At 51.0% G+C, this 22,997-nt stretch overlaps 3 protein-coding genes across 7 annotated transcripts; 2 read left to right on the plus strand and 1 right to left on the minus strand.

Annotated features, from left to right (window-relative positions):
- Positions 1 to 327: 327 nt before the first annotated feature.
- LOC101069559 (abl interactor 1-like) lies at positions 328 to 11,162 on the plus strand. 5 transcript variants are annotated; one of them, XM_029830774.1, is made up of 11 exons: positions 342 to 604; positions 3,382 to 3,549; positions 5,245 to 5,421; positions 6,642 to 6,656; positions 6,945 to 7,048; positions 7,134 to 7,274; positions 7,438 to 7,538; positions 7,608 to 7,823; positions 8,526 to 8,612; positions 9,454 to 9,639; positions 9,712 to 11,162. In XM_029830774.1, exons 1-11 carry the CDS (start codon positions 488 to 490, stop codon positions 9,885 to 9,887), a joined length of 1,488 nt encoding a protein of 495 aa, XP_029686634.1. In that variant the 5' UTR covers positions 342 to 487; the 3' UTR covers positions 9,888 to 11,162. The 5 variants fall into 5 exon arrangements, with proteins under 5 accessions (XP_029686633.1, XP_029686635.1, XP_011614988.1 ...); XM_029830773.1 differs by having other exon boundaries at positions 328 to 604; positions 7,438 to 7,823; XM_029830775.1 differs by lacking the exon at positions 8,526 to 8,612 and having other exon boundaries at positions 329 to 604; positions 7,438 to 7,823.
- On the minus strand, positions 10,632 to 17,205 carry LOC101073178 (amyloid beta A4 precursor protein-binding family B member 1-interacting protein-like). The gene is made up of 13 exons (XM_011616689.2): positions 17,077 to 17,205; positions 15,517 to 15,584; positions 14,678 to 14,759; positions 13,838 to 14,016; positions 13,696 to 13,767; positions 13,468 to 13,627; positions 13,055 to 13,176; positions 12,912 to 12,986; positions 12,696 to 12,839; positions 12,212 to 12,322; positions 11,786 to 11,884; positions 11,619 to 11,703; positions 10,632 to 11,533 (listed from the first exon to the last, which is right to left on the minus strand). The coding sequence occupies exons 2-13, from the start codon at positions 15,574 to 15,576 to the stop codon at positions 11,445 to 11,447; spliced, it is 1,278 nt and encodes a 425-aa protein (XP_011614991.2). The 5' UTR covers positions 15,577 to 15,584; positions 17,077 to 17,205; the 3' UTR covers positions 10,632 to 11,444.
- A 476-nt stretch (positions 17,206 to 17,681) lies between these two features.
- LOC115247881 (uncharacterized) lies at positions 17,682 to 22,042 on the plus strand. Its single transcript, XM_029830748.1, has 6 exons — positions 17,682 to 18,623; positions 18,697 to 18,902; positions 19,110 to 19,280; positions 19,363 to 19,512; positions 19,589 to 19,655; positions 19,757 to 22,042. Exons 1-6 carry the CDS (start codon positions 17,975 to 17,977, stop codon positions 21,325 to 21,327), a joined length of 2,814 nt encoding a protein of 937 aa, XP_029686608.1. The 5' UTR covers positions 17,682 to 17,974; the 3' UTR covers positions 21,328 to 22,042.
- Positions 22,043 to 22,997: the final 955 nt, after the last annotated feature.

Below are 22,997 nucleotides of genomic sequence, written 5' to 3' on the forward strand. Positions count from 1 at the left end.
AATGAATCAAAAGGCCCCGGGATATCGCGGAGACAAACAACATGGGGGCTCCGATGGGTAAAAGGGAACCGTCTTGCTATAATATAATGATACGTGATATATTTAACCATAATTTGACACAAATTTGTGAAAAAAAAAGAAAAAAAAAAAAATCAAAGTAAAAGTAAAAGTAAAAGAAAAAACAATTATATTGACGAGAACTGCAGAAATAATAACGGTAAGGGGGGGGGATTCTTATCTCAACGTGGGACTCTACGTCATCCACGCTGAACGCTGATTGGTTGGCGGCTCTTCTACCCCCGCGGCTCAGCCAATCACAGGGCGCCTTTTCTTACGCAGGAGCGCCTCGTCACGGGCCGTAGTGAATCGGAGGCCTGCGGCCTGACAAAGCCAGGCGGGGGAGCCCCTCTCTCAGCGACACGGCGCAGCATCACCGCCTCGCCTCACGGAGAAGGACGGAGAGGAGAGCAATGCGAAGGGATGTAAGATGGCAGAGCTACAAATGCTACTAGAGGAGGAGATCCCTGCCGGCAAAAGAGCCCTCGTGGAGAGCTACCAGAACCTGTCCCGGGTGGCCGAATACTGTGAAAACAATTATGTCCAGGTAGGCGATGCTGGCCGCCCGTTAAAAATCCGGATTTCTGGCGTCTCTCTTCGGTGTTTTAGCAGAAGTGGGTGAAACCACGGCGACAGGAAACGCTGGTCACGAACGAAAGGCTCCCCTAACCGCCGCCTGCCCGAGCCGGTACTTTCCTTCCCCGGTATGGCGGTTTAGTGGCCGGGTTCGGAGCCCGTCTTCGTTGGCTGGATCCGGCCGCTCGGCTCGGTTTCCGCCGGGCTTTACAGGCTCTTCTCGCCGTGTGGTGATCCGCTGGGGGGGCTTTCAGAGGGTGTGTCGTGGTTGCGACCGAGAGCTTTCTCAATTTAATAGTCCACTTTTACGGCATATTTAGACATTTACGACCCGTTTTCGTGTTATTTAAGTGGAAAAGACTCCGCGCATTCGACCGATACAGCCTTTTAAATGCCATGTTTAGGTGCCTGTATAATAGGAAGCCTATTCTACTTGGCTAAATCTCTAAATTGCCTTATCTTATATGATTGTAAATAATCACAACACGCTTCTAAATCTTCAATACATGTGTTATAAGACAGCGTTTTTTCTTTTTAAAAAAAAAAATCAATCAGAAATGTTTTATTCTTATATCTGTGATATGGCATATATGTCTCAGGCTGGGATGCTGCATCTTGTTCTGCTGGGAGCAGATTATGCCCGTGCATCCTTCTCACACGCTCATTTATTCAGCTTTTTTCGCGTGTGTGAGTGCAGAGTCTGCATCCCTGTTTGCACACACGGGCTGAATTTTAAAAGGCTGCCAGGATAAGTACTCGTAAAGCCGTCACAGCGCCGTCTGCAGCCGCAAAACACCCGAGAGCTGCGGCTGGGTTCCTTCACAAGTTCTGCTTTTGTCAGATTGCTGCTAAACAAGGAGACGGATGGATGGATTTTGTGGTCGGAGCCAAGGCCCTCCGGCTCAATCTCCATGGTAACTCCAGCCATACACCTGGTCAGGGGGGTGCATTGAGATTTAAATCTATACTGCCTTTTCGCTGATTCGTTTCCTGACATTATTCCTCCGTGACAGAGATTTTAAGCCAAATGAACGCGTTAGAGGTCACTTCTTTGAGCTCCCCGTTGAAGAATGACAGGATTAAAGGCATCTGTCTGTCTGCATCATCCTGCCGCCACAGCCGTCTAACACTTCACGCAACCATGTTGCATTGTAAGGAATCAAGAGTCACACAAAGTTCGGGTGGTTCACCTCATTTTTTTAGGACTCATTTATGTTGTTTGGATCCATTTTCAGACCTTTCCATGTTCAAATAGCCCTACTTGAGATCAAAGCTGGTTTGTGGATGGTTAACGGAGCTCTCCACCACCCACCGCTCTGCAGGAATGAGTGGCGAGGTGTGAGATGAAGGAGAATTTACCTAAAAATTCCCTTATGTGGACCCCCCCTCCCTCCCACGTGCTTCCACGACCAGCTCACATGCTTCTCCTCTGACTCACGGCTGTTTCACGTATGACTCATGGAATTCCACTGTTTGACCTGGGCATTAGTACGATGAAGAAAAGGCACTTTTAGTCACCTCTGTGCCCAATGAATCATCAAAAGCATTAAAAACATAGTTTGTGAGCTTGAGCTCTGCAATAGTAACACAAGGGAAGAGTGTTTATTCGCTATAATGACACTAATATTGAGCATTATGGAAAGTGTGTGTAACGTTCACAGCTCTGTAGTGTGTGAGGTCATCTGGCGGGTGGGGGGGTGTTCTCGTGTACTGGGAACGGCGCTGGTCATGCAATCGGACAACAGCAGGAAGGAAGTATGTGTGTTAGCGCTCGCTTGCACTCCCAAGGAGAAGCAGTCTGTCGCTGCCAGAGCTGCCCGCTTCTGCCAGAGACTCGGGAGTCGCTGCCTCGCAGAGCAGGATTTATGGCTCAACTAATATCCTCCGTCCTTTCATTGTATCTTGAGTTTAAATCGCCAGTTTGATCACAGTATTAACCTGGGTTACATTTGACTGGCTCCATAATCCACCCTTTCTTTTGTACTTCCCTTTTTCCCTTCGTACTGCTTTTGATTGGCTTCAGTGTGACTTAATATTCTGTGAGGGTGTTGAATTAAAGCTGTGTCATTGGCCTGCAAGGTGATCGTCACCCATCGCACATCTGCCCATAATGGTGCTGCAGCTGTTGTGCGAGGTTCTAACAGATGGATATTTGTGTTTCTGATGGAACTGTGACCTCTTCAAATGAAGCCAGGTTTAATTGAATTGATCATTTTGTGCCGGGTATCCAGTCCATCTGGGGGGCATTCAGACACTCGTGGTGCTTTATAGCTCCCAATAATGTGTTTAATATGAAATTTGGAACTGTAATGTTCCAAGTGTTTGCCTCATGACCACAATGCCGCTGCTTCCTTTCCCAGTTAAAAATATGTCCTTCAGTCCCTTTGCTATTTACAGGCACTTAGAAGCAGATGGTTCATGCTGCCAGGAGATTTGGTATCCTGTGAAACATCTTGGCATTCCTTCATTCCTGCTCGCTGGGCTCAGCTCCCACGATGCACCTGTTCCATGTTTTCCCTTTTGAGTTGTCTTGAAGGGTTACTGTTGTCTTTCCTGGCTTCTTTGCATCCTCTCAGTTATTCCTCACGATCCCTCTGTTGAGCTGAAATGCTCGTTTCTTTCCCTCGTTTGTGACCTTTTCAAAAGAAATATTAATTCAATGAAAGAGGAAAAAGTCGCGCGCATGACTGAGGGCAACAATGAGGCTGCTGCCTTTCTCCAACTGGCCTGTCCTTCTGTTCCGTTTAGGCTCAAGACAAGAAGAAAGCCCTGGAGGAGACCAAGGCCTACACCACCCAGTCTCTGGCCAGTGTAGCCTATCAGATCAACGCCTTAGCTAACAATGTGCTGCAGCTGCTGGACATTCAGGCCTCACAGCTACGACGGATGGAGTCCTCCATCAACCACATCTCCCAGGTACCTTCCTCAGCCTTTCCTCTACTGACTTTTCCTATTAAACACGGCAGAACCATTTGGGGAGCTGACGTCCAGGCTGGAACGGACGTAGAGTGTATGGCACGGTTATATCAAACTGTCACAGCCCTTCTCTGTTCTCTCCTGCTTCATCAGCAGTCCTCTGCAATGTGGCCACCCTGCCTGTCAGCCGGCGACCGTCACCCCCGTGGCCCTCCCTCTGTGCTTCATTAAACCTGTCAGGGATGAAGTGAAATCCTGACGCCAGCTCTTTTGTCCCTTCACATTTTCCAGCGCTGGCTGTGTCGCACAGGCTGCTGGATGGAGAAGAGCTAGGTGCAGTCCAGCGAAAGAGTCCCTTTATAGATCCCTTTTATAGTCCCTGCTCGGATACAATGGTCATTTTGGCTCACAGGACCACGATGATGGGAATATCTCTATGCAAAACCAGGCAGAGCTTCAGTTTCTGTCAGATTTCTCTGGAGAATAGCTTGACTTGATGCAAATGAACTCTCCCCGCCTCATTTTTCAGTTGTAACGTGCCTGGCTATTATTAAAATAACCATATTAATTAAATATATTCCACTGAATCATTGATGAAGGAAATCAACATCACATTTGCTGGAGTCATAAAGTGTAGTGCAGACTGGGTAATTGTCCCCCTGCCTTCTCCCTTCAACCAGAGGGCTGTAAATGTGCAGAGCGTCTGCCAAAGCACAGGTTTATTAAGCCCAAACTACTGATGCGGCGGTGACATTTGTTCTCAGGAGCAGAGCAGAGGTTGACCAGGCAGCCAGATGTTTATTAGAATAAAGAGATTACATGAGACTGTGAGGCTGGCAGGAAGCGCAGGCAGAGCTCTCACCCAGGATGAAGTAAGTTATTACCACAAGAGGTTTCACAAAATTACCTCACATAGAGAACTTTGTTGTTAGCAACAGGCGGAAATACGGAAATGGCGCCCGTACCCCTCCCGGCGTTGGCGTGTTCTGCTGCTCGATGGCTTTTAAATGTCTCAATTAATGGTACATATTTAAATCCAGACAATGGAATTCTGGATTCTGGAGCCCGTCTCACTTTCTCCTCTCTGCATCCTGCTTCATCCGTATCAGTGGCAGGAAATGGGCCGGCCCCGTCTTTATTCTTCCCCTCTGAGGTTGGGTGTGTCGATTCAGTTTCCTTCTCTGTAAAAAGAATCTAAACAGACACGGAGGGAGATGAACAACGGGAAGGTTGAACTCAGAGCCCTTGTCGCAGTGTCACGGGGGTCAAAGGTCAGGACGTGTCAGTAAATAAAGAAGGAATCATTATTTCTTGTAAGAGGGGCCATGCAAACCCGCATCTCTGTGTTCTTCCTTCATCCCCTTATCTGTCATTAATAATTGCCCTCCCCGCTGAGGGACAGGGAGGGTAATGGCAGGAAGTGAAGGAGGTCACTGCCATTTCCAGTATGGTCCCGATGCGTTGGCTCACTGGGGCACCTCACCAAGCTGCCCCCAGGGTGTAGGCCAGTGGGGCAGAAATCACTGCCACTCTGATCAGCCAGTAAGAACTGGGAATCAACTGTTCAGCTGTTTCTAATCCCGTCTTTACCCGGTGACCACTGGGACAGGCTTCAACACGTCCCAGTCCTAATGCAGCATAACTGGTAATTAACGCTGAATTCCAGGTTCTTAACCCGCCTTTGTCCTCACGCAGACGGTGGATATCCATAAAGAGAAGGTGGCGCGTCGAGAGATCGGCATCCTGACCACGAACAAGAACACCTCCCGCACCCACAAGATCATCGCCCCCGGCAACATGGAGCGGCCCGTGCGCTACATCCGCAAACCCATCGACTACACGCTGTTGGATGATGTGGGCCACGGTGTCAAAGTAAGAAAGCCTTCGAGGCTTGATGACCTAAGTTTATCTATGTCACATGTTCTATTGAAGTGCAGGTGAATATTCTTCTGCCCATTTTCCTGTCCATCATCTCCTCTGCCCTCTTTTCTTCCCCCTCTCTGAGAGTCTTCTGTGTCCCACAGTTGTGTGGATCAATAGTCGCCGTCACACATTTTCAGCGTTTGCTCGCGGCAGCCTCTTCATCCCCGTCTGTCTCTGCTCAGATAGCGGACGGCCGTTGGTTTCCAAACATCCGCCGATTCATATTGAAAAGCTCGCACTTCCTTCCCTGCGAGCTGGCTCGCGCTGAGGCTGACTTGGCACGGCCCGCTATGCAAATCGGCCTAGCAGATCATTTTTTCCTCATTGCAAAAATTGTGCCGGAAACGCTGCTGTTTCATCTATCGTAGCTGCTAGCTTAAAAGATATCTATTTTTCCGACCTGCTTTTATTTAATAATGATATAGCTCATTGTTTCTGTTGTCTGGGTAAAGCCTCCCAGTTCAATCTGAACAGAACATGACAAAAACCTTTGAGGAAATTACAATATAAATATCATCTTCATCATGTTCATGCTGCTGTATTAATATTGAGCTCAGCCTGAATCAGACAGATTTGCGTATTTCAGGGTTGTGCAGGTTGACCGTTGTTTGCAGGCCTCCCAGTCTGGACTCATTCACAGAGTTTCCTGGCATTCAGGCTGTTGCCAGGGTGAAATAGCTCCAGCCACTCCAGTTGTCTCGCCGATTTACGACCTTGTTGTGCTTTATTTCGCGGCGCGGCAGTTAAAACGCCGCCTGTAGCTCAGACACATCTCATTATTTCTGCCGTGCGTCTCACCGTTCAGATGATTTTCTCTTAGATTTCAGTCTAACACACGTCGAGACGGCGATAACACACTCATAAACCCTCCCTGCTCGGTTTGCTGGAAAGGAACTGGTTGATTTTTTTTTTTATTCCACCTGAAGACGAGTTTAATAATCGAGATTAAGACTATTTAATAAGCAAACTTTTAACTTTGTTGCTGTATTATAGTGAACTTTTTTTGTGTGCTACTTCTTCCCTTTATGATGCTGCGGGCTTGATAACGTGTGTCACACTAATGATGAGCGTGTTTCATGCTATTTCACATGTTCTGTCTCCTTTTAACTGTTTTGCACCATTGAGCACATCTGGTTTTCTGTCTCTCCTCTCTGCTTGCTTGCACTCAGTGGCTTAAGGCCAAGGTAAGAGATGGATGTCTTTCTCCTTTTTCATTCACCACAAACATTTTTTTTACTAGTAGTCAAATCTGAATTTGGAGTTTTGTCTTTGATTCAGCTTTTTCAAAGTAAATATTTAGTAATGAGCTGGCCTGAACCTTCAATATGCTGTTGGTTGCTCACATGTATCAGACATTCTTTCAAATATTTATGTTTTTCCAGCCACCTGGACTATTTTAAGAGTATTTGTGGTATGGTACATAGTGCGTTATATAACAATTAATAATAATTGCATCGCTTGTGTCACACTAGCAACATGGAAACAACACAGCAGGGCGGGGAGGGACGATTTCCAGGACCAACCCACCCACACAGAAGCCCCCAAGCCCCCCCATGGCTGGACGTGGCACTCTTGGGTGAGCTATCTTTTTTAAAAATCCCTATTTTCTGTCCTGTAAGCAGAGTGTTGATAAATTGCCTCATGTTGCCTTTGGCGTGCAGGCGGAACACCCCCTACAAGACCCTGGAGCCGGTGAAACCTCCGGTGGTGCCCAACGACTACATGACCAGCCCGGGCAGACTGGGTGGCCAGCACAGCCCCGCACGCACGGCCTCGCTAAACCAGCGGCCCAGGACACACAGGTGGGACCAGTTAAACGCAGACACGCGTGGTTTTAACATTCTGCTAGCGAAGGTGTTGCCGTGGTGACGAGACCGGTGATATGTGAGAGTGCCAGACTGCCGTGTACGTGATTATCGGTCTTCCTCATCCTCTAATGACGGGTTTCTCTCCATCTCTCGACAGCGGCAGCAGCGGGGGCAGCGGTGGACGGGAGAACAGCGGGGGCAGTGCAGTCGGCGTCCCTCTGGCCGTCCCCACCCCATCCCCACCCAGCATGGGGCAAGGTGAGTCTCGGGCATGTCTCCCAATCAGGAGCCCGAGCCGAGGTGTAAGACCCTCTTCCTCCTCTGCAGTGGCGACCTCCTCAGCCTCAGTGCCTCAGGGTCCTGGCCTGGGCCCCATCCCCATGTCCCAGTTTGGCACCATATCCCGACAGATCTCCCGCCACAGCTCCTCCAGCGCCTCCTCAGCCTCCATGGTCTCGGCCACCGGCACGTACCGCCGCGCGCCCTCCGTCTCTTCCCAGCAGCCCCACATCAACGGCGGCCCTGCTTACACGCAGAATTCAGGTTTATTCATCATTAATAAATGTTTAACAAAGGCCGCGATGGTCATATTAAAGCAGACGAGGGGTGTAAATGCAATTTAGAAGTGAAATTATTGTGCATTGGTTCCCCTTTGAAAGTGGAGATCCAAACGCTACAGATCAGCTTCATCACTCTGAAGTATTGAAGCACCGAGCTGGCATTTAAACTGCAGCGTGACGTTTCCAGCCTGGCCTCCGTTACACGTGATTAAACAGTCAGACGCGTGAGATCGCGTCTGTGAGCGAAGGCGGTCGCTGAGGGCGTCACCGAGCTCCAGCCCGCCGTCGCCAGGTGGAGGCTTAACCTGCAGCTGCTTTGATCTGAGAGGGCACATCTCCGCCGTCACCGCTCTCTCCTCTCGGGTTTGTAGCGTTGCTTTGCAGCTCTTTCACTGGTGCAAATCTGCTTTCATCAGATGCTGATGAGGCGGCTTCTCAGCCCCAGTTCAGAAAAAAAAAAAAAAAGCGCCACAAAAGCGCACTGATTGCAGCGGCGTGAAAGAGTTGCTCTGCATTGCTTCCTGCAGTGGTTCGCTCACTCACAAGCTCTCTAATCCTCAATTATCTCCTCCGTTAAATCCCGTGGCCCTTCTCTGCTCATCGCCTTTCTCTTCCTGTCCACCGCCTCCGTCTTTCTCTGTCCTCCTGTCTGCTTTGTCTGCTGCTCTGGGTGTTGCCGCTCCAGTGTCTGTGGCTCCTCCGCCTCCTCCAGTGGTCCAGCTGACCCCACAGATTCCTCTGACAGGCTTTGTGGCCAGAATGCAGGAGAGCAGTAAGTACAAAACCCTGCGCTTCTACTGCAGATACACATCCTGAGCGCCACTCACGTGCGCACCTGCTGTTTCGCCACAAAACCCAGACACAAAATCTCTCCTTCAGCAGACATTTGATCACTAAATTTGATCCAATATGCCAGTTGGATATCACTCGTGAGAGGCGCACGTTTAAACTTCAAATTCCAGTGGAGCCCACACACTTCAGAGGTCCGTCTGTTACCATGGAAACAGATGGCTGCGAGCACGCGCGTCTCACGTGGTTTGTGGCAGAGAGAAAATGTGACCTGACACCCTGACCCAGCTGTCTGGAGAAATGCAGCTGTGTAGTAACACTCGCCACACAACCACACGTACAGTGATACAGTCGTTACCTGCCTCTCTCTGAGGACACGCCCTCTGGCGTGCAGGAAGTGACACATTTCACGCGTTCAGCGCTGGTATTTCGGATATTGATCAGTCATAGTGACGCATTCTAAAAAGGTCACAGCACAGAAAGCACTGATAATAAATCAAAGCTGTTTTTTTCTTGCTGTGACAACTCATAACTGCTCCAACAAGACTGATTCGTGTAAAATGTTGCGCATTTTATAGATTATTACTTTAATGGCGACTAGGAGGGTGTTTCCTTGAAGAGCATGACCCAACACTGCCCCCTAGTGCCCCGCAGCTCCATCGCAGCTTGTGTTATAAAATGATCTTTTTTCCAATATAATGGTCTTTACTTATTTACACGTTCAAGCAGGGCTGACGTGATCAACAATTAGTCCATTGGGATCTATTTTCCCTCCATACTTATCAATCTGTCGATGATTCTGAGTGCTGAATGTCTGTTTCCAGTCACAGACAGCCCTGCTCCACCTCCACCGCCTCCTCCAGAGGACCTCAGCGTGTTCGAAGAGCCCTCCCCTCCACCTCCACCGCCGCCCGTAGACTACGAGGAAGAGGAGGCCGCGGTCGTTCACTACAACGACCCCTACGCCGACGGAGACCCCCAATGGGCGCCCAAGGTTTATTTAGAGAAAGGTCGGTGTGGACGCGGTGAAACCTCCCCTTCTCTTTGTTGTCCTATCGTAACCCCGGTGCTCTTCCCTCCAGTTGTTGCCATCTACGACTACAGCAAGGACAAGGAGGACGAACTGTCCTTCATGGAAGGGGCCATCATCTACATCATCAAGAAGAACGATGACGGCTGGTTCGAAGGCGTCTGCAACGGCGTCACGGGACTCTTCCCAGGAAACTATGTTGAGTCCATCATGCACTATGCTGACTAAAAAAAAAAGTGAAACCCAAAGCAGCGCTGCAGAGGTCAAATCAGATGTACAGATTCACGCGGAGCTCCTGTTTGATTGAAGTGCCATGGTGATTTCTTTGGTTTTCCGTGGGAGGTTGAGCTTGCACAGTTTTGCTGTGTTAGAAAAACAAAACAAACGAGAGAAAAAATCGCACAAAAAACGAAGCTGGAGGTTCTGCGGGTTTATGCTGTGGACTGAAAGGACGAGGGAAGGCCTGTTTCCTGCCGCAAATAATCCGATCGGCTCAAAAGATCAAATAATCTGATTAATACAGTGTTACCAGTCAGCAGGAGAGGCTCCGCCCCCTTTGCTTTACCACAACAAACCACCACGACCTGCCATCCCCACGCCAACAAAAAAAACGTACCTTTTTAAATTAAAAGGACAAATAGACAAGTGCATTAGGACATGAGTGAATGTTCAACGCTGTTGACGTCCAGATCAGGAGTTTGCTCTGTCGGTGCAGATGCTGTTTGTACAGACACACACAAAAAAAAGTTCCCTTTCTCTTCTCTAACTTGTATATAACCTGTAAACGTGAGAAACTGCCAGTAACGTTCGGTCAGTCGTCGTGTTTCGCCTGTGCGTTCCCATCATCCGTCAGTGGAGGTGACGCCCCCCTTTTTTCTTTCATTTTTACTTGAATATTACCTTTTATGAACCGCTCACGGTGCCATTTTTAGCCCAGCGTGGACAAAAGCGGCGCCATTATTTGACTTTTTTTTTTGTGGTGTTGCTCAGTCGTGTTCGACCCCGGGTGCCCCGGAGCGCAGAAAGGACCCGCCCGCCTGTTTGAGCGTCGCTGCACTGGATCTTTACGTCGGTGCTCGTTAACCGTAATCACCAACCCAAACGACCTCAGAGCTGGAGCCCCCTGCTCCAGAACACCCCTCGGATCTGATTGTACCCGCTTCAGACTGCCTCCTCTCGCAGAGCGGTTGTCGGTGCCAGTCCCTCTGCCAGCAACAACGTCTGTAACTAAAGAACAACCTTTATTTTGAAAAGCAAAGGGCCTTCCTGGCGTTGGCAGGGAACGCGTCTGAACATCTTTACAGCGACCCGTTCGCCACCACATTCTCGATTGTACTTTTCCATCATGAAGTCACTTTTTTCTACCTAACACACGTTTCTAACTTTGTAACCGCGACTCGTTTCGTGGCGTCGGAAGCCGCTGAGGAAGCTGGCAGTTTGTGCGTGAAGGATTAATTTATGCTTTTGTTCTCATGAAATCATTAAAGGACCACTGGCGTGTGTGTGTGTCTGTGTGTGAGCGTGTGTGTGTGTGTGTGTCTTTTTAATGTTTACCACCTAATGCATTTCAGGGCATCACAGGTCAAAGCACCTTTATTCAATGTGTGTTTTCTCTTAATAATGAAATGTGGTGGGTGGGGGGGGTCTGTCGGTCCATATTTCTGTACATATGTGTTTCATTGAATTTTATGTACAGTCTTTTTGTAATAAACAGCTCGTTGAAACCTCCGAAATGTGGTTTTTATAAATGTGTTAAGGTGATAGGAGAGAACAAGAGGCTTTGTCTCAAACTGCTGCAGATCTGGGAGGAGGAGGAGGAATGAAGTCCGGCGGAGGCTCGTCCGGGAAGTCTTCGAGGTCACAGGAGGCCCTTTCTGCCAGAACAACCATTAAAATGAAAATTTTTACCCACATGTGTTTAATCTTCAGCCTCTGCGACCATTTTAGGTGCAGTCTGACCTCTGTGGGTCTCCGTTTGGGCTGTCTGCGGGGGGGACGCTCTCTTCACAGCCGCCTGGTAGCTCTTATAGAGGACAGCCTCGTACTGTCGGAGGGGACAGATGCTGGGTTTTACAGGTTTAAACACTTTTATAGGTTGAAATGAAAGTGTGGTTATGGCATCTGACCTTTGCTATCCTGATGGAGGTGGTCCAGAGCACCAGGGTGTCCTCATCATCACAGCACAGGAACTTGATGTAGTTAGACTCTTTCTGGATGCAGGGATGCTGGAAAAGCAGGGACGCACCCATCACCATTATCCGCTGTACGCGCATGCAGTACAAGGGTTCTCCAGCAGATGGCGACAAACACCCGTGATTCCATTCACAACGTTTTGGAATATTTTCAGTGTTCAGTCTGGCTGAACAGCTCTCAGTTAGCAGCACACTCTAAAAAAACTAAATCTGTACTAAAATATTAATTATTATCCTGTCATGGAGCCTGGGGTCATGAATCCCACCCCTGCCATGTTGCATGTTCAGCAGCTAACCGGTGTCAAAGAGGGAAAGGTGGGACGGGTGGGGTCAAAGGTCAGCCGCGCTTCTCAAGCATACCTTCAGGATGAAGCAGAAGTCGGTGGGCGCTCTGTACTTCTGTTTGTAGTTTTTGGCGTTGTAGACGTCCAGCTTGTCAAAGTGGACGAAGCAGGAGAGGTTAGCAGAGCACTGCAGGACAGACAGGTGGGAAAACAGGGCTGATGAGACGCCTCCCCAGAGCCGCGAGGCCTTCCCACAGCTGGTTTCCGTTCCCGTCCGCACACCAGCCGACCTGACGTCCACCGTTGCCCTTTCCTCTAAGTCTCAGGAGTCAGTCTCCCATCTCTCAGAGACGCGTTATTACATGCATGTCGACCGCTGCTGCTCTCAGCTGCAACAAATTATCCCTCGCTGACGCAAGCGGCATGAAATTCGAACCTCAACGTCATAATCTGGTGCCGACAGACGTTTCTCGTGGTTCTCGTAAATTAGCAACATTGTATTTGCGTATGCAAAGCTGTGACGCGGCGTTTACGCAGACGATGTTGTGTTTTTCACAGACCTTTGTCTTTCCTTTGGGGACGTAGTAGAGGCCTGAGGCCCGGAGCAGGAAGTAGCGAGGTCTCCACACTTTCTTGTCCTCTTGTTTTAGGTACAGGATGCCCTCGAGGTCGGGAACGATGACAGCTGGGCCCTCGAAATGCTCCTGGTTCGAAGGTTTTAAAGGTTATCGAATGTAGGAGAACGCAGGAGAGAAAAGGTCACCTGACTCTCTGACCTTGACCAGGAGTTGCTTGGCTTTCTGGTTGAATCCACACAAACACGATTTCTCCTTCTCCCACATGTAAAATGACTTCAGGAGGAGGAAAAACTCAGTTCAGGTGACCCGTCTCGCACTGATTTAAGAGAAAAGCTGCTCACCTGAGGGTTTCTGAACATCTCATACTTCTGAGGTGCGCACAGAAAATAGATGCGGTTGTTGCTATGGCGACCCCACATGGACAGCAGCTCCACTAAGCATTCGTGGTCCTCAAAGATCCTCTCTGAAACGATGAGGAACAGACCTTCTGCACATGTCCTTCAGCTCATCCAGTCCTCCAAAGATCTGCCACCTCCCCAGTAACCACTGGGACAAAATTCAGGAACCCCCCCCCCCCACACACACACACACAAACACACACACACACACACCCCACCCCTGTCTGAGCAGGACTCTGATTTTAGTCCAACAACATGGAGGAGTTGACGGCTTTCAAAACATATGCTTCATGATTTAATGTGTGTGTGTGTGTGTGTGTGTGTGTGTGTGTGTGTGTGTGTGTGTGTGACCCCACCCGTCTGCAGGTCAGAGTTGGTCTCAATCAGGCTCCAGTCGATGCTGCGGTCACAGTGCGTCTTCTCAAACAGCCTGTCCAGAACCTCCCCGACCACCTGCCTCTCGTCCACCATCAGCGCCATGTAGCTGCCGTCAGTCATCAGGACCTTTATGACCAACTGCGCGAGGAAGCAAGGTCACGACCTCCGAGCGCTGTAGCAGCAGGGGGAAATAAAACGGATCTTACCTTCCGCACTTTAGCTTCTGCTAGCTTCCGCAGGGCCAGCCTAATTTTGGCCGCTTTTATCTGGGCTTCGCTCTGGAGGCAGAAAACAGGGATGTTGGCGCCGTTGCGCAACGTTAACATGTTTTTATGGTCTGTGAATTACCATCGGCCCTTTTCCAGAGGACTTTGCCGTGTTTGACGGGCAGAGGGAGGCCGCCGCCTGACATTCCTGAGCCGCCGCCGTACTGGGTTTGTCTGCGTTGCTGCTTTTGATTGATTCTGCTCCGAGATCGGCCACCAGTGCGTCGAGATCCTGATCCTCCAGCTCATTAAGAGACTCCGCTGAGGAGATAATGGAGCGGCTGTGAGCCCGGCAGCCTTGTAAATGTCAGCGATTAAAGCCGGCTGCCGACAGGGAAGGTCTGTTTGAGCTCAACGCCGAGTTGCTCCCAGCTTCAGGGCTGGGTTGGGGGTACCAGTCAGTACGAGGTTTAACCGCCAGCTGCTGCAGGAGACCGCCAGATGTTTGTCATGGCGCTACAAGCATCAACAACGAGAGGACGAGCGAGACAAACAGCTTGTGTGGTTTGTAAATGAGAGTTTAATGGATATGCTAGCAGTTAGCGCTGATGATCATCACTGGAATATTTCTCCTCTTGTTTGCAGAAGCCCTCTGTGCCAGGTTTTATGCTAAGCTAATTGCCTGGCTAACGAATTAACAATCATCACTTCTTTTTGGAGTCGATTTAATGGCTGCTTTCTCTCCAAACTGCTTGTCTCCAGTTGGAGGTGGCGGCGACCTTCTGGCACATCATCAAAGGTTCCCTCCTCGTCAACCAGCCTCGTCTCTCTTTCATCTCCTGGAAGCCGCCCCATGTTGCCCCCAGACACGCCCACGCCCACGCCCACGCCCACGCCCACGCCCACGCCCACGCCCACGCCCACGCCACCCCCCAACCCCCTCCTCCTCCTCCACGGAGGCCGGAGGTCTGGAGGCTCTTACCGTTTAAGTCAGTGAAGCTGGCGGAGAGGCTCGTCTGCGAGCGGGGACCCTGGTTCGGTTCCTCCCCTCTTGCCATCAGGTTCTGGGACCAGGTCACATGACAACTGTTAGCAAACTGACATCAGTGTGTCTTGAGAAGATGAACGGTCTCGCTGGTGATTGGAGACGCAGACGACACAGATGTCATAACAGGGGTTGTTTGTGGTTTCGGATTCCACTTGTAATCAAAGAGCGGCGCCGTGATTTACGGCACATGTGCCCTGCAACCGCTCCGAGCTGCGTTTTAATTGGTTCACACGCCTGTTCTATAGGGTTGATTTATTCTCCGGTTTAGTCGACTCTCTCTCCAAGGCTGGACAGTAATAGATCACAGATTTCACAGGCAAAGGCAACCAATCACCTCTCAGGTCATTAAGACAAAGAAAGCAGAAAAGAAAATCATTTGTCAAAATACTGCGTCGGTCTTCGGGAGAATCTCAACTGCAACCTTTTAACCCCCTGTAATGTCTAATAAAGCACAGACCACTGGCTGATGCAAAGGTTGTTGGTTAAATCCCTGGATAAGATGCTAAAAAGCTACTTGGTAAGGGCTCATTGGTGCACACGGCCTCCTACGCTGTTACCTGTGCAATAGTTCCCCATTAATGCCACAGTAACATCAAGTAATGATGCTAATGCTAAATTTAGATTGAAGATATTCCAACATTATGCTTTCGCTCATTAAGGGTTGGGGTCAGGATGGGGTCACGCTAAGGTTTGGGCCCCGTAATCCTCATGGTCTATGGTCTGTTTGCAGTTTTCCTCATGATTCACAGGCACTGGCGTTGAGCTCCACTCACCTGGGAGAGACCGTCCATGTCTCTGACCAGCTGATTGAACATGGCCTCGATGTCGTCCATCTGAAAATCTGAAGCAACAGCAGTCAAACAGTCAGACGGCGTGATGGCGTCCAGGCGTGCCGCAGCCTACCCCGAAAAAGGTTTTGTTCGGGATTACACAAACCGTTTCTAATAGGCCGCAGCTCATTTGTCTTACTTTAACAACAAACCCCATTAAATGATGGCGTCCGACCTTGTGAGGAATCGGAGCCGGTTGCGCTTTGTTCGCTCCAATTATCCGAGATTCAAAAGCAAACAGCAAAGTTTTTCATATGGAAAAGCTGACAGACAGTCTGGGTTCGCTCACGCGGAGGAGGCCCAGCGCCAGCCTCAGCGTGGAAAACATACACCTCGCATATGGAGCGGCAAACATCGGCCTGTCGCCAGCGCTTTGAGATGGCGGCTATGAGATTAGCGGAGGAAAACCGCAGTGGCGTGCCTGGAAATCAGAGACACACTGACACAGGAGGGCGGATGCTGAGGTGTTGCTGGTGCTAAGAGGTTCAGAGTGTCTCAGATTTTATGTCTTCTCTGTGTATCTTCAAGGCTAACCATCAGAAATGCTCTGCTGCCTTTGGCAGCCAGGTGCTAATGAGCCCAAGCACGTCAACATTTAACAGAATTTTTCTAGCCGTTAATAGCGGTGGAAATGGTCCAGTTGTAAAAGTTGTAAAACTACAACGCTGAGCTGAAAGTCAATAAAGCTACGATAGGGAACATTAGCATCAGATGCTATCCCGCAAACCCGCGGTTCCCAAATGCAGCTATGAGTTCAGTGCGAAGTCCCGCCGAGACACAGCAAGAGCTGGATGTGTTACGTTAGAATAGATCCAAACATTTAGCGGCAGGCTAAATATTTGGCTAGCCTGGCCGACATCTGTTTAGCTTTGTTTAATTTCACGCTGACGGATCCCGAAAGCTGCAGCTCAGAGGCCCGTGCGTCTTCTGTGCCCTATATGGCCGCAAGCATGTGCTGTTTAAAGCCCTCAGAAGCTCTCTGTAGCATTTGGCCCACTCTCGCTAACACACACACACACACACACACACACACACGCAGGTCTGATGTACAGTTTACATGCTCGCTTGTGCTGCTCAGCCTCACTCTGTTTACCCCCCCGACAGTAAACAGAACCTTCATTAAACTGTGATGAGGTCAAACGGGAAACTGCGGCAGGCTGAGTATTGTTTCCATATGAAAGTGAAATTTCTGCACCAAGAAAGTGAACTTCACCTTTACGGTCTCACGCATGCGGAAGCTCGGCTTCTTTTTCAGCAGCTTCTTTTCACCTTGTAAATGACCCGTTTAGCAGTGGGATCCCAGCATCTGAAGCTCCCGATAGACCGGAGCGCGTGGTGGCGGACAGGGAGGGAGGGAGGTGGGCCCCAGGGGCCACAGCTCGGCCCCCTCTAATTTGGGTCTCTTTCTTTGCAACAGCTCCACAACACTTCTGATCCGACATGTGAAATCTAATCACACGCTTCTTTTAAAGAGTATTTTAGCCAGTGTAAAGGGAGTCTCACCTGTTTCGCACCCTCACACGTCAGAGGCGATCAAGACGAGCCCGTCTCCGTGTCGCAGGGCCACCGCGCGAATTCTGATGCAAAAAGGAAGTAGGTTTAGGCGTCCTGGTGCTGGGGGAAGGCTTATACGGGCATATCTTGTCTCAGGCGGCAGATTCAAAGATTCAAGACAGCACGCTAACACCTTCAAACTGTATCCTGCAGAAGTTTGATAATATATATTAATATGAAGCAGATTAAATACCTTTGATTACCTTTGAAGGGCCCTGAAAATAACAAGAGGACAAATGTTAGAGGGTTTTAAAAAAAAAAGTGGGCTAAAGATCTAATCTGGCTCTAATCTGGGCCCTGCAAGTGGAACTGAAGGCGGTTTTGTAGAGGCTTTGATGCTATTTCAATCTGTGAACGTTGTTCCGTTAAACCAACACATGATGTGATGATGTGATATGTGAACCTTAAGAACTTAAATCCGGACGTGCAGTTGCTCCACTCAGGGAATTGCGCTCAATAGAGCAGACCCCCCCCCCCAACAGCCCCACTGGAGTGAGACTAAGAACAACAGAGTTCGTCCAAATATCTACCACATGCACCGTTTGGATGAATTGGGGTGACTCGGCAGAGTGGTATGTCCGGGAAAGCTACGGGTTAATTTAAGACCGGGAGCGACGCCTGTTGCCAATTAGAAGCAGCAGCACATGTGGGCTGGATGCAGCAGGAAGGGGGCGACAGGGGCAGAGACCACTGGAGACGAGTTACACGTCTGTGGAATCACTCATTCGAGACCCACCGGGGGTTGCGCGAGGCTGTTTATGAGTCGAGGAGATGATCTAATCAGAGAGAAGGGCCGCGCGAGAAGGACCACGGCGGATAAACGCTGATTGTTTCCTTATTTACCAGGATGGAATTTGTCTTTATTTTGTTTCTACTCGGTGCGACATTTATGCAGAGCGAGGAAGCCGTGTTTGAAAACTGTCGGGGGCCGCGCTGCTTCTCCGACCCAGACTGGAGTGGACCGTGCGTCGGAGCGCACTGCCAGGGGCGCACGGAGGCGGCGGCTGCGGCGTCCAGGCTGCACTTTCCCAACCCTGCACAGCCCAGGCCGGCGCAGGTCTACCCATCATTCCAACAGGATGCTCACTTCGGTCATTACCAGGGCCAGAGCGCGCCTTTGGCACCGTACGCCGTCATCCAGACGCAGCAGGCGGTTATGGAGGGCAGGAGGACCAACCCAAGGACCATCACGGCGGATGTGGTCCATCCTGCCTGCGTTGGTGCCACCTGTCTCCCCGCCGACTCCCGCCAACAGACGGGTGATGATACAGCAACGCGGGGGTGCAAAGGGATGGGCTGCAAGCTGCCCGGCAGAATGCGCCACAAGCCGAAGCCGTGCGTCGGAGACGGCTGCGGCGCGCACGCAGAAGAGGGCGGCAGAGGAGCCGCGGCACCGGTTCACGTCAGAGACAGAGCGGCGCAGTTCTTGGATGAGTTCGCGGACTTTGGTTCCGAGCGCGGTGCGTGGATACAGCTGACATGTGACATGAAACCAGGTCAGTAGCAAATTCAAATTCAGATTCAAAAAATGGGGATTTGGGAATTCACGTCGACCGTTTTTGTCTCCAGGAGCCAACGACGTCCCGTCAGAGGACGCGCTTGTGCTACAGCTGCAGCTCTCCAAGGACCAGAAGAAGCTGGTGGAGGCCCTGAAGAGCCAGCAGGAGGAGGTCCGGGAGCTGCAGAGGCTCCTCGGCGAGCAGCAGGGGACGCTGGTCCGCCAGCAGAGCGAGATCCTGGAGCAGCAGAGGAGGATGTTTGAACAGATGGAGGAAGTAAGACGGGCGTGATTGATGATGCGATGGATGGACGAATATAGACCCACATGCTATTGGCAAATGAATAAAGGAACCCGGAATAATCACAACGCGGCGAATAAAAAACAGCTTTCTACTTTTGAGGATTGAATCTCTTGATCTTTGCGTGGACAGAGCATCCAGAAGATCCTTCCATATCCCGCCTGTTTGTTCCTCTGCTTCCAGGTTAAATCTTATTACAACATAGTGATGGAAACCGTCAAACAAACGGCGTTCCAGAACATCCAGGGGGATCTGGGCGGCCACGCGGACACGCTCAGCGTGAAGGACGGAGCCGGAAAAGCCCAGCAGGCCCTGACGCTGCACAAGGTGGACATGGAGGCCAGCGTGATGGAGGTGAGCTCCCGTTTATTTGCTTCTCCGAGGGCCAAACGCCGGAGGAATTCTGTACTCTGTTTGAATCCCCCGACGTCTCCAGGTGGGTCGCTCGACGGGCTGCGGGAGTTGCCGCGGCGACGAGTACTGCGGCTTCAGCAGCGGTCACCCTCGCTGCGAGAAGTGCACCATCTGCCCTCCGGGCTTCTTCATGGTGGCCCAGTGTTCGGCGCACGCAGACAGGATCTGTCAGGTCAGCAGCGCCACCTTTAGCGCGGAGGGAACGGTCACGGGTTCGCGACCTCCTAACCCCCGATTCCTCGTTGCAGGACAGAGATGAATGCCTGGAGATTCCTGATCTCTGCAAGGCTCCGCAGAAATGTCTCAACACTCCAGGTGGGAATCCTGCAGCAACAACGCCGGTCCGGCTTTTTCCCCTGTACGTTGTTGACCCAGTCTTGTGCACCCCCCCCCCCCCCCCCCCCCCCCCCCTCCAGGTGGATTCAGATGTCCCGGCATGACGGAGCGGGACGCCTTCTCTGGCACGTGCGGCCACGGCTACTTCTTCAACTCGGCCATGGACGAGTGTCAGGCCTGTAACGACTGTGACGGGGAGACCCTGGTCTCAGCCTGCACCTTCACCACCGACACCATCTGCTCCGGTTCCGTCGCCGCCTCCGCCGCCGGCGAGGCCGCCTTGTCTCTGTCCTGGGCCGGAGAGGTGAGCCTACCCGGCGCCAAAGGCCACAACCTGGCTCACTTCTCCCACAGCGCGCAGCTCCACGTCAACGGAAGAGGCGACGGCGGGCTGGTGGCGCTGGAGAGCGGGCGGCTGGTGCTGCGGCAGCACGGCCTGGTGTGGCTGGACGAGAACCTGTCGGTGACCCACGGCTGCCGCAGCTTCGTCCAGGTGTGCCTGCGCGTCAACAACACGGACGGCTCCGGAGGCCGCGACCTGAGCGGCGTCAGGGTGGAGCAGCAGGACGCCAGGTCGCTGCAGAGCGCCAGCGTGAGCGGGGTCGCGGAGGTCGCCCCCGGTAACACGATCGCCCTTTTAATCCGAAGCGCCAGCCAGCACTGCAACGAGAGCAGCGAGGGCGTCCAGCTGTACGACCACGCCGCCGCCTCGCTCAGCCTCCTCTGGCTCTCCCACGACACCGGGGCCGTCGCCATGACAGCGCAGGCCACGTTGTCGGCGCACTACCACACCAGCTACCGGCCGGCGTTCCGCACCACCCACACCTCCGACCCGTACGTCGTGGGGCTGACCCACGACGGCCGGGGGATCCGCTTCGCCGAGAGCGGCAGCGTTCGGTTCGTGTTCCAGCAGGCGCTGTACGCCATGGGCCACGCCTGCGTGAGCGAGGGGTTCCAGGTGCTGGCCTACCTGAACCACAACGGAACGGGCGTGGAACTGGGCCGCTCCTTCAGACCGGGCGTCCACTACCGGGACACGTCGTTGTCTCTCTCCGGAGCGGCCGCGGTCACGCCCGGGGACACGCTGGCCTTGGAGATCCTCTCGCCGCCTCAGTGCAACGTGCGCTTCTTTGGCGACGAGACGGGCATCAGCACCCTCAGCTTGGTCTGGGTCCCCGCGGCTCTTTCCTCTTCCCTCTCCGCCTCTGTTTCCAACGCCAGCCTTCCCTCCGGAGCGGTCCGAAACAAACCTCTCTTCTTCCGTCAGACCAGCGCCCGCGTGACCCAGGTGGATCTGCAAGGGAGGGGGCGGGATTTCGTGTTCAGAGAGAGCGGCACGGCCAGCGTGGCTCTGGATCTTAAACTCATCCACTCCTGCAACCTGCTCAAGGTGACTCTGCTGAGGCGGAGCGACCCGGAGAGGTCAGGAGGAGGCCGGGAGGCCGAGGGGGCGCGGCCCGTCCCCCTGGCCCAGCAGGTCGGAGGTCAGATGCCTGACGGCAGCCATTATGCCGGGGTGAGCCTGCGAGCATCCTTCCAGGTTCACAACGGGACGGCGGTGTTCTTCGCGCTGGACTGTGTCCGTGGGCGGGTCAACCAGATCAGCCATCAATCAGGAAGTGGAGTGTCGATCCTCTGGGTGGCTGCTTGATGCCACAAAGTTTATCTTACCGTTTCTTTCTGTCTTTTACGAATATACTCACAAGGATGACGGGTATGAAATAAATTTTTCAGGATGATTTGGAAACAAAACCATCTGATTCTCCACATGGCCACGATGTAAAGTGTTCATTTGACCCATATTCCATCACTCTGAGGTGGGGTCAGCGGATATGCACTACACCGCCACTAGGGGGAGTTTGCGGGGTTTTTTGCCTCTGGGGATCGAACGTTCATCTCCATAAACAATCGGTAGGTAAAAGTTGTTGGATTTTAAAAAGGTTTCAGTTTGAATTTTGTTCACCTTGGAGCATTGTTGATTTACTCCCCACGACAGCCAGAAAACGTAAGCTAACACCTTCTGTGAAAACTGACATTTTAAAAAAAATGGTGCTTTTGAGTCGTGACTACATTAAATGTAAAGTCATTAGTTCTGAAACATCAGTCACGTTTTTAATGCAACAAGTTCAGTTTACTTGATTGAACATTCTTTGCTTTTTTAATTTAAATATGTCACTTCCTGTCTCCTCTTATCAGCTGGTGCTGTTTATTATTTGTTTTAAAAGCATGTTTTATCCTATCTGCCTTGTTAAACATGATAATACAGTGCATGTTCAAAAACACTCTAAAAGTTTGAATTTTCAAGATTTACGTGCATTACTGAGGACCTGTCATATTAAACATGACGCCTAGTCTTACTTTAAAAGTAATAAAGTGAATATTTGACGTTTTCTATTGAATCAAATTAAAAGAGTCCTGATTTTCTTGCTTTGCTGGTGGGTGGGAGACCCGGTTAATTATAACGCAGATTAATTGTGTCACTTCCCTCCGACCGAGTCCCGTATGGAAGTTCGGGATTGTGCAGCCTGCAGAGACGGATCAGCTCGTGTGTGTTCATCCTCTGGTCGAACGTGGCGGCTGAATTTAACAGAAACTGCCGGGTGCTTCCAATTAACCAAGTGTCTCATCGGTTATTCTAAACATTTGAATTTAAAGTGACCTTTTGACCTTTGTTTTTACATCCTCTAAGTTTCAAACGACCTCCAGGTCTGGTTTGAGCCGCAGATTTCCCGTAGATCGCGACCTTGAGCGTTCACGCTTCAGACTCTTGTGTCACAGGCAACGTTCAGCCACCCCCCGGTCCGAACTGAACCAAAGACCAGAACCCGAGTTTTCAAACAAACAGGAAAATTGAACCCACATCCTCGCTGATAAATGTTTAGGAGGCCTGTAGGGTCCAGATCCCAACGCCACCAGTTGCCCAACATTCGCTAATAGATCGCAGATGTGGTGAAAGACAACAAAGACAGGCAGAGATGCCGTTTGTTTTACGGGGTTTTGCAACTTCTAAAACAATTTCAGCCCCGCGTAGCAAGAAAAAGAAAGAAATCTGAGTGAAATGGCACAGAATTGAATCTAATATTTAGGGAGATGTTGTGCATTAAATGAGGTTTCCTGGTTCTGTTTGGGCCACACAGATGGGCTGCATGTGGCACACAGATATCCTCTGAAGGTAGCATGAATATATGAAACGCACACACGCTGTAAAGCTCCACACTGTAACAGCTGTAACCTGCAGGCGTGGGAGGAGGACAAAGGTGAAGAATAAAGGTTGAGTCGATCGCAGCTCCGCTGCATCTGGAAGCAGTTCTCCTTTGCTTT

Source organism: Takifugu rubripes, chromosome 22, assembly GCF_901000725.2.
Source record: "Takifugu rubripes chromosome 22, fTakRub1.2, whole genome shotgun sequence".
NCBI lineage: Eukaryota > Metazoa > Chordata > Actinopteri > Tetraodontiformes > Tetraodontidae > Takifugu > Takifugu rubripes.

Coding starts and splice junctions, on each gene's coding strand:
- LOC101073178 (XM_011616689.2), bottom strand. CDS start 15,576: ATGGACGACATCGAGGCCATGTTCAATCAGCTGGTCAGAGACATGGAC. Junction 13,628..13,695: donor CAGAAGCTAAAGTGCGGAAG/GTAAGATCCGTT, acceptor TTCCTCGCGCAG/TTGGTCATAAAGGTCCTGAT. Junction 13,177..13,467: donor CAACTCTGACCTGCAGACGG/GTGGGGTCACAC, acceptor TCATCGTTTCAG/AGAGGATCTTTGAGGACCAC.
- LOC115247881 (XM_029830748.1), top strand. CDS start 17,975: ATGGAATTTGTCTTTATTTTGTTTCTACTCGGTGCGACATTTATGCAG. Junction 18,903..19,109: donor TGTTTGAACAGATGGAGGAA/GTAAGACGGGCG, acceptor CTCTGCTTCCAG/GTTAAATCTTATTACAACAT. Junction 19,656..19,756: donor GAAATGTCTCAACACTCCAG/GTGGGAATCCTG, acceptor CCCCCCCTCCAG/GTGGATTCAGATGTCCCGGC.
- LOC101069559 (XM_029830773.1), top strand. CDS start 488: ATGGCAGAGCTACAAATGCTACTAGAGGAGGAGATCCCTGCCGGCAAA. Junction 7,275..7,437: donor CAGCGGCCCAGGACACACAG/GTGGGACCAGTT, acceptor ATCTCTCGACAG/CGGCAGCAGCGGGGGCAGCG. Junction 7,824..8,525: donor TGCTTACACGCAGAATTCAG/GTTTATTCATCA, acceptor TTGCCGCTCCAG/TGTCTGTGGCTCCTCCGCCT.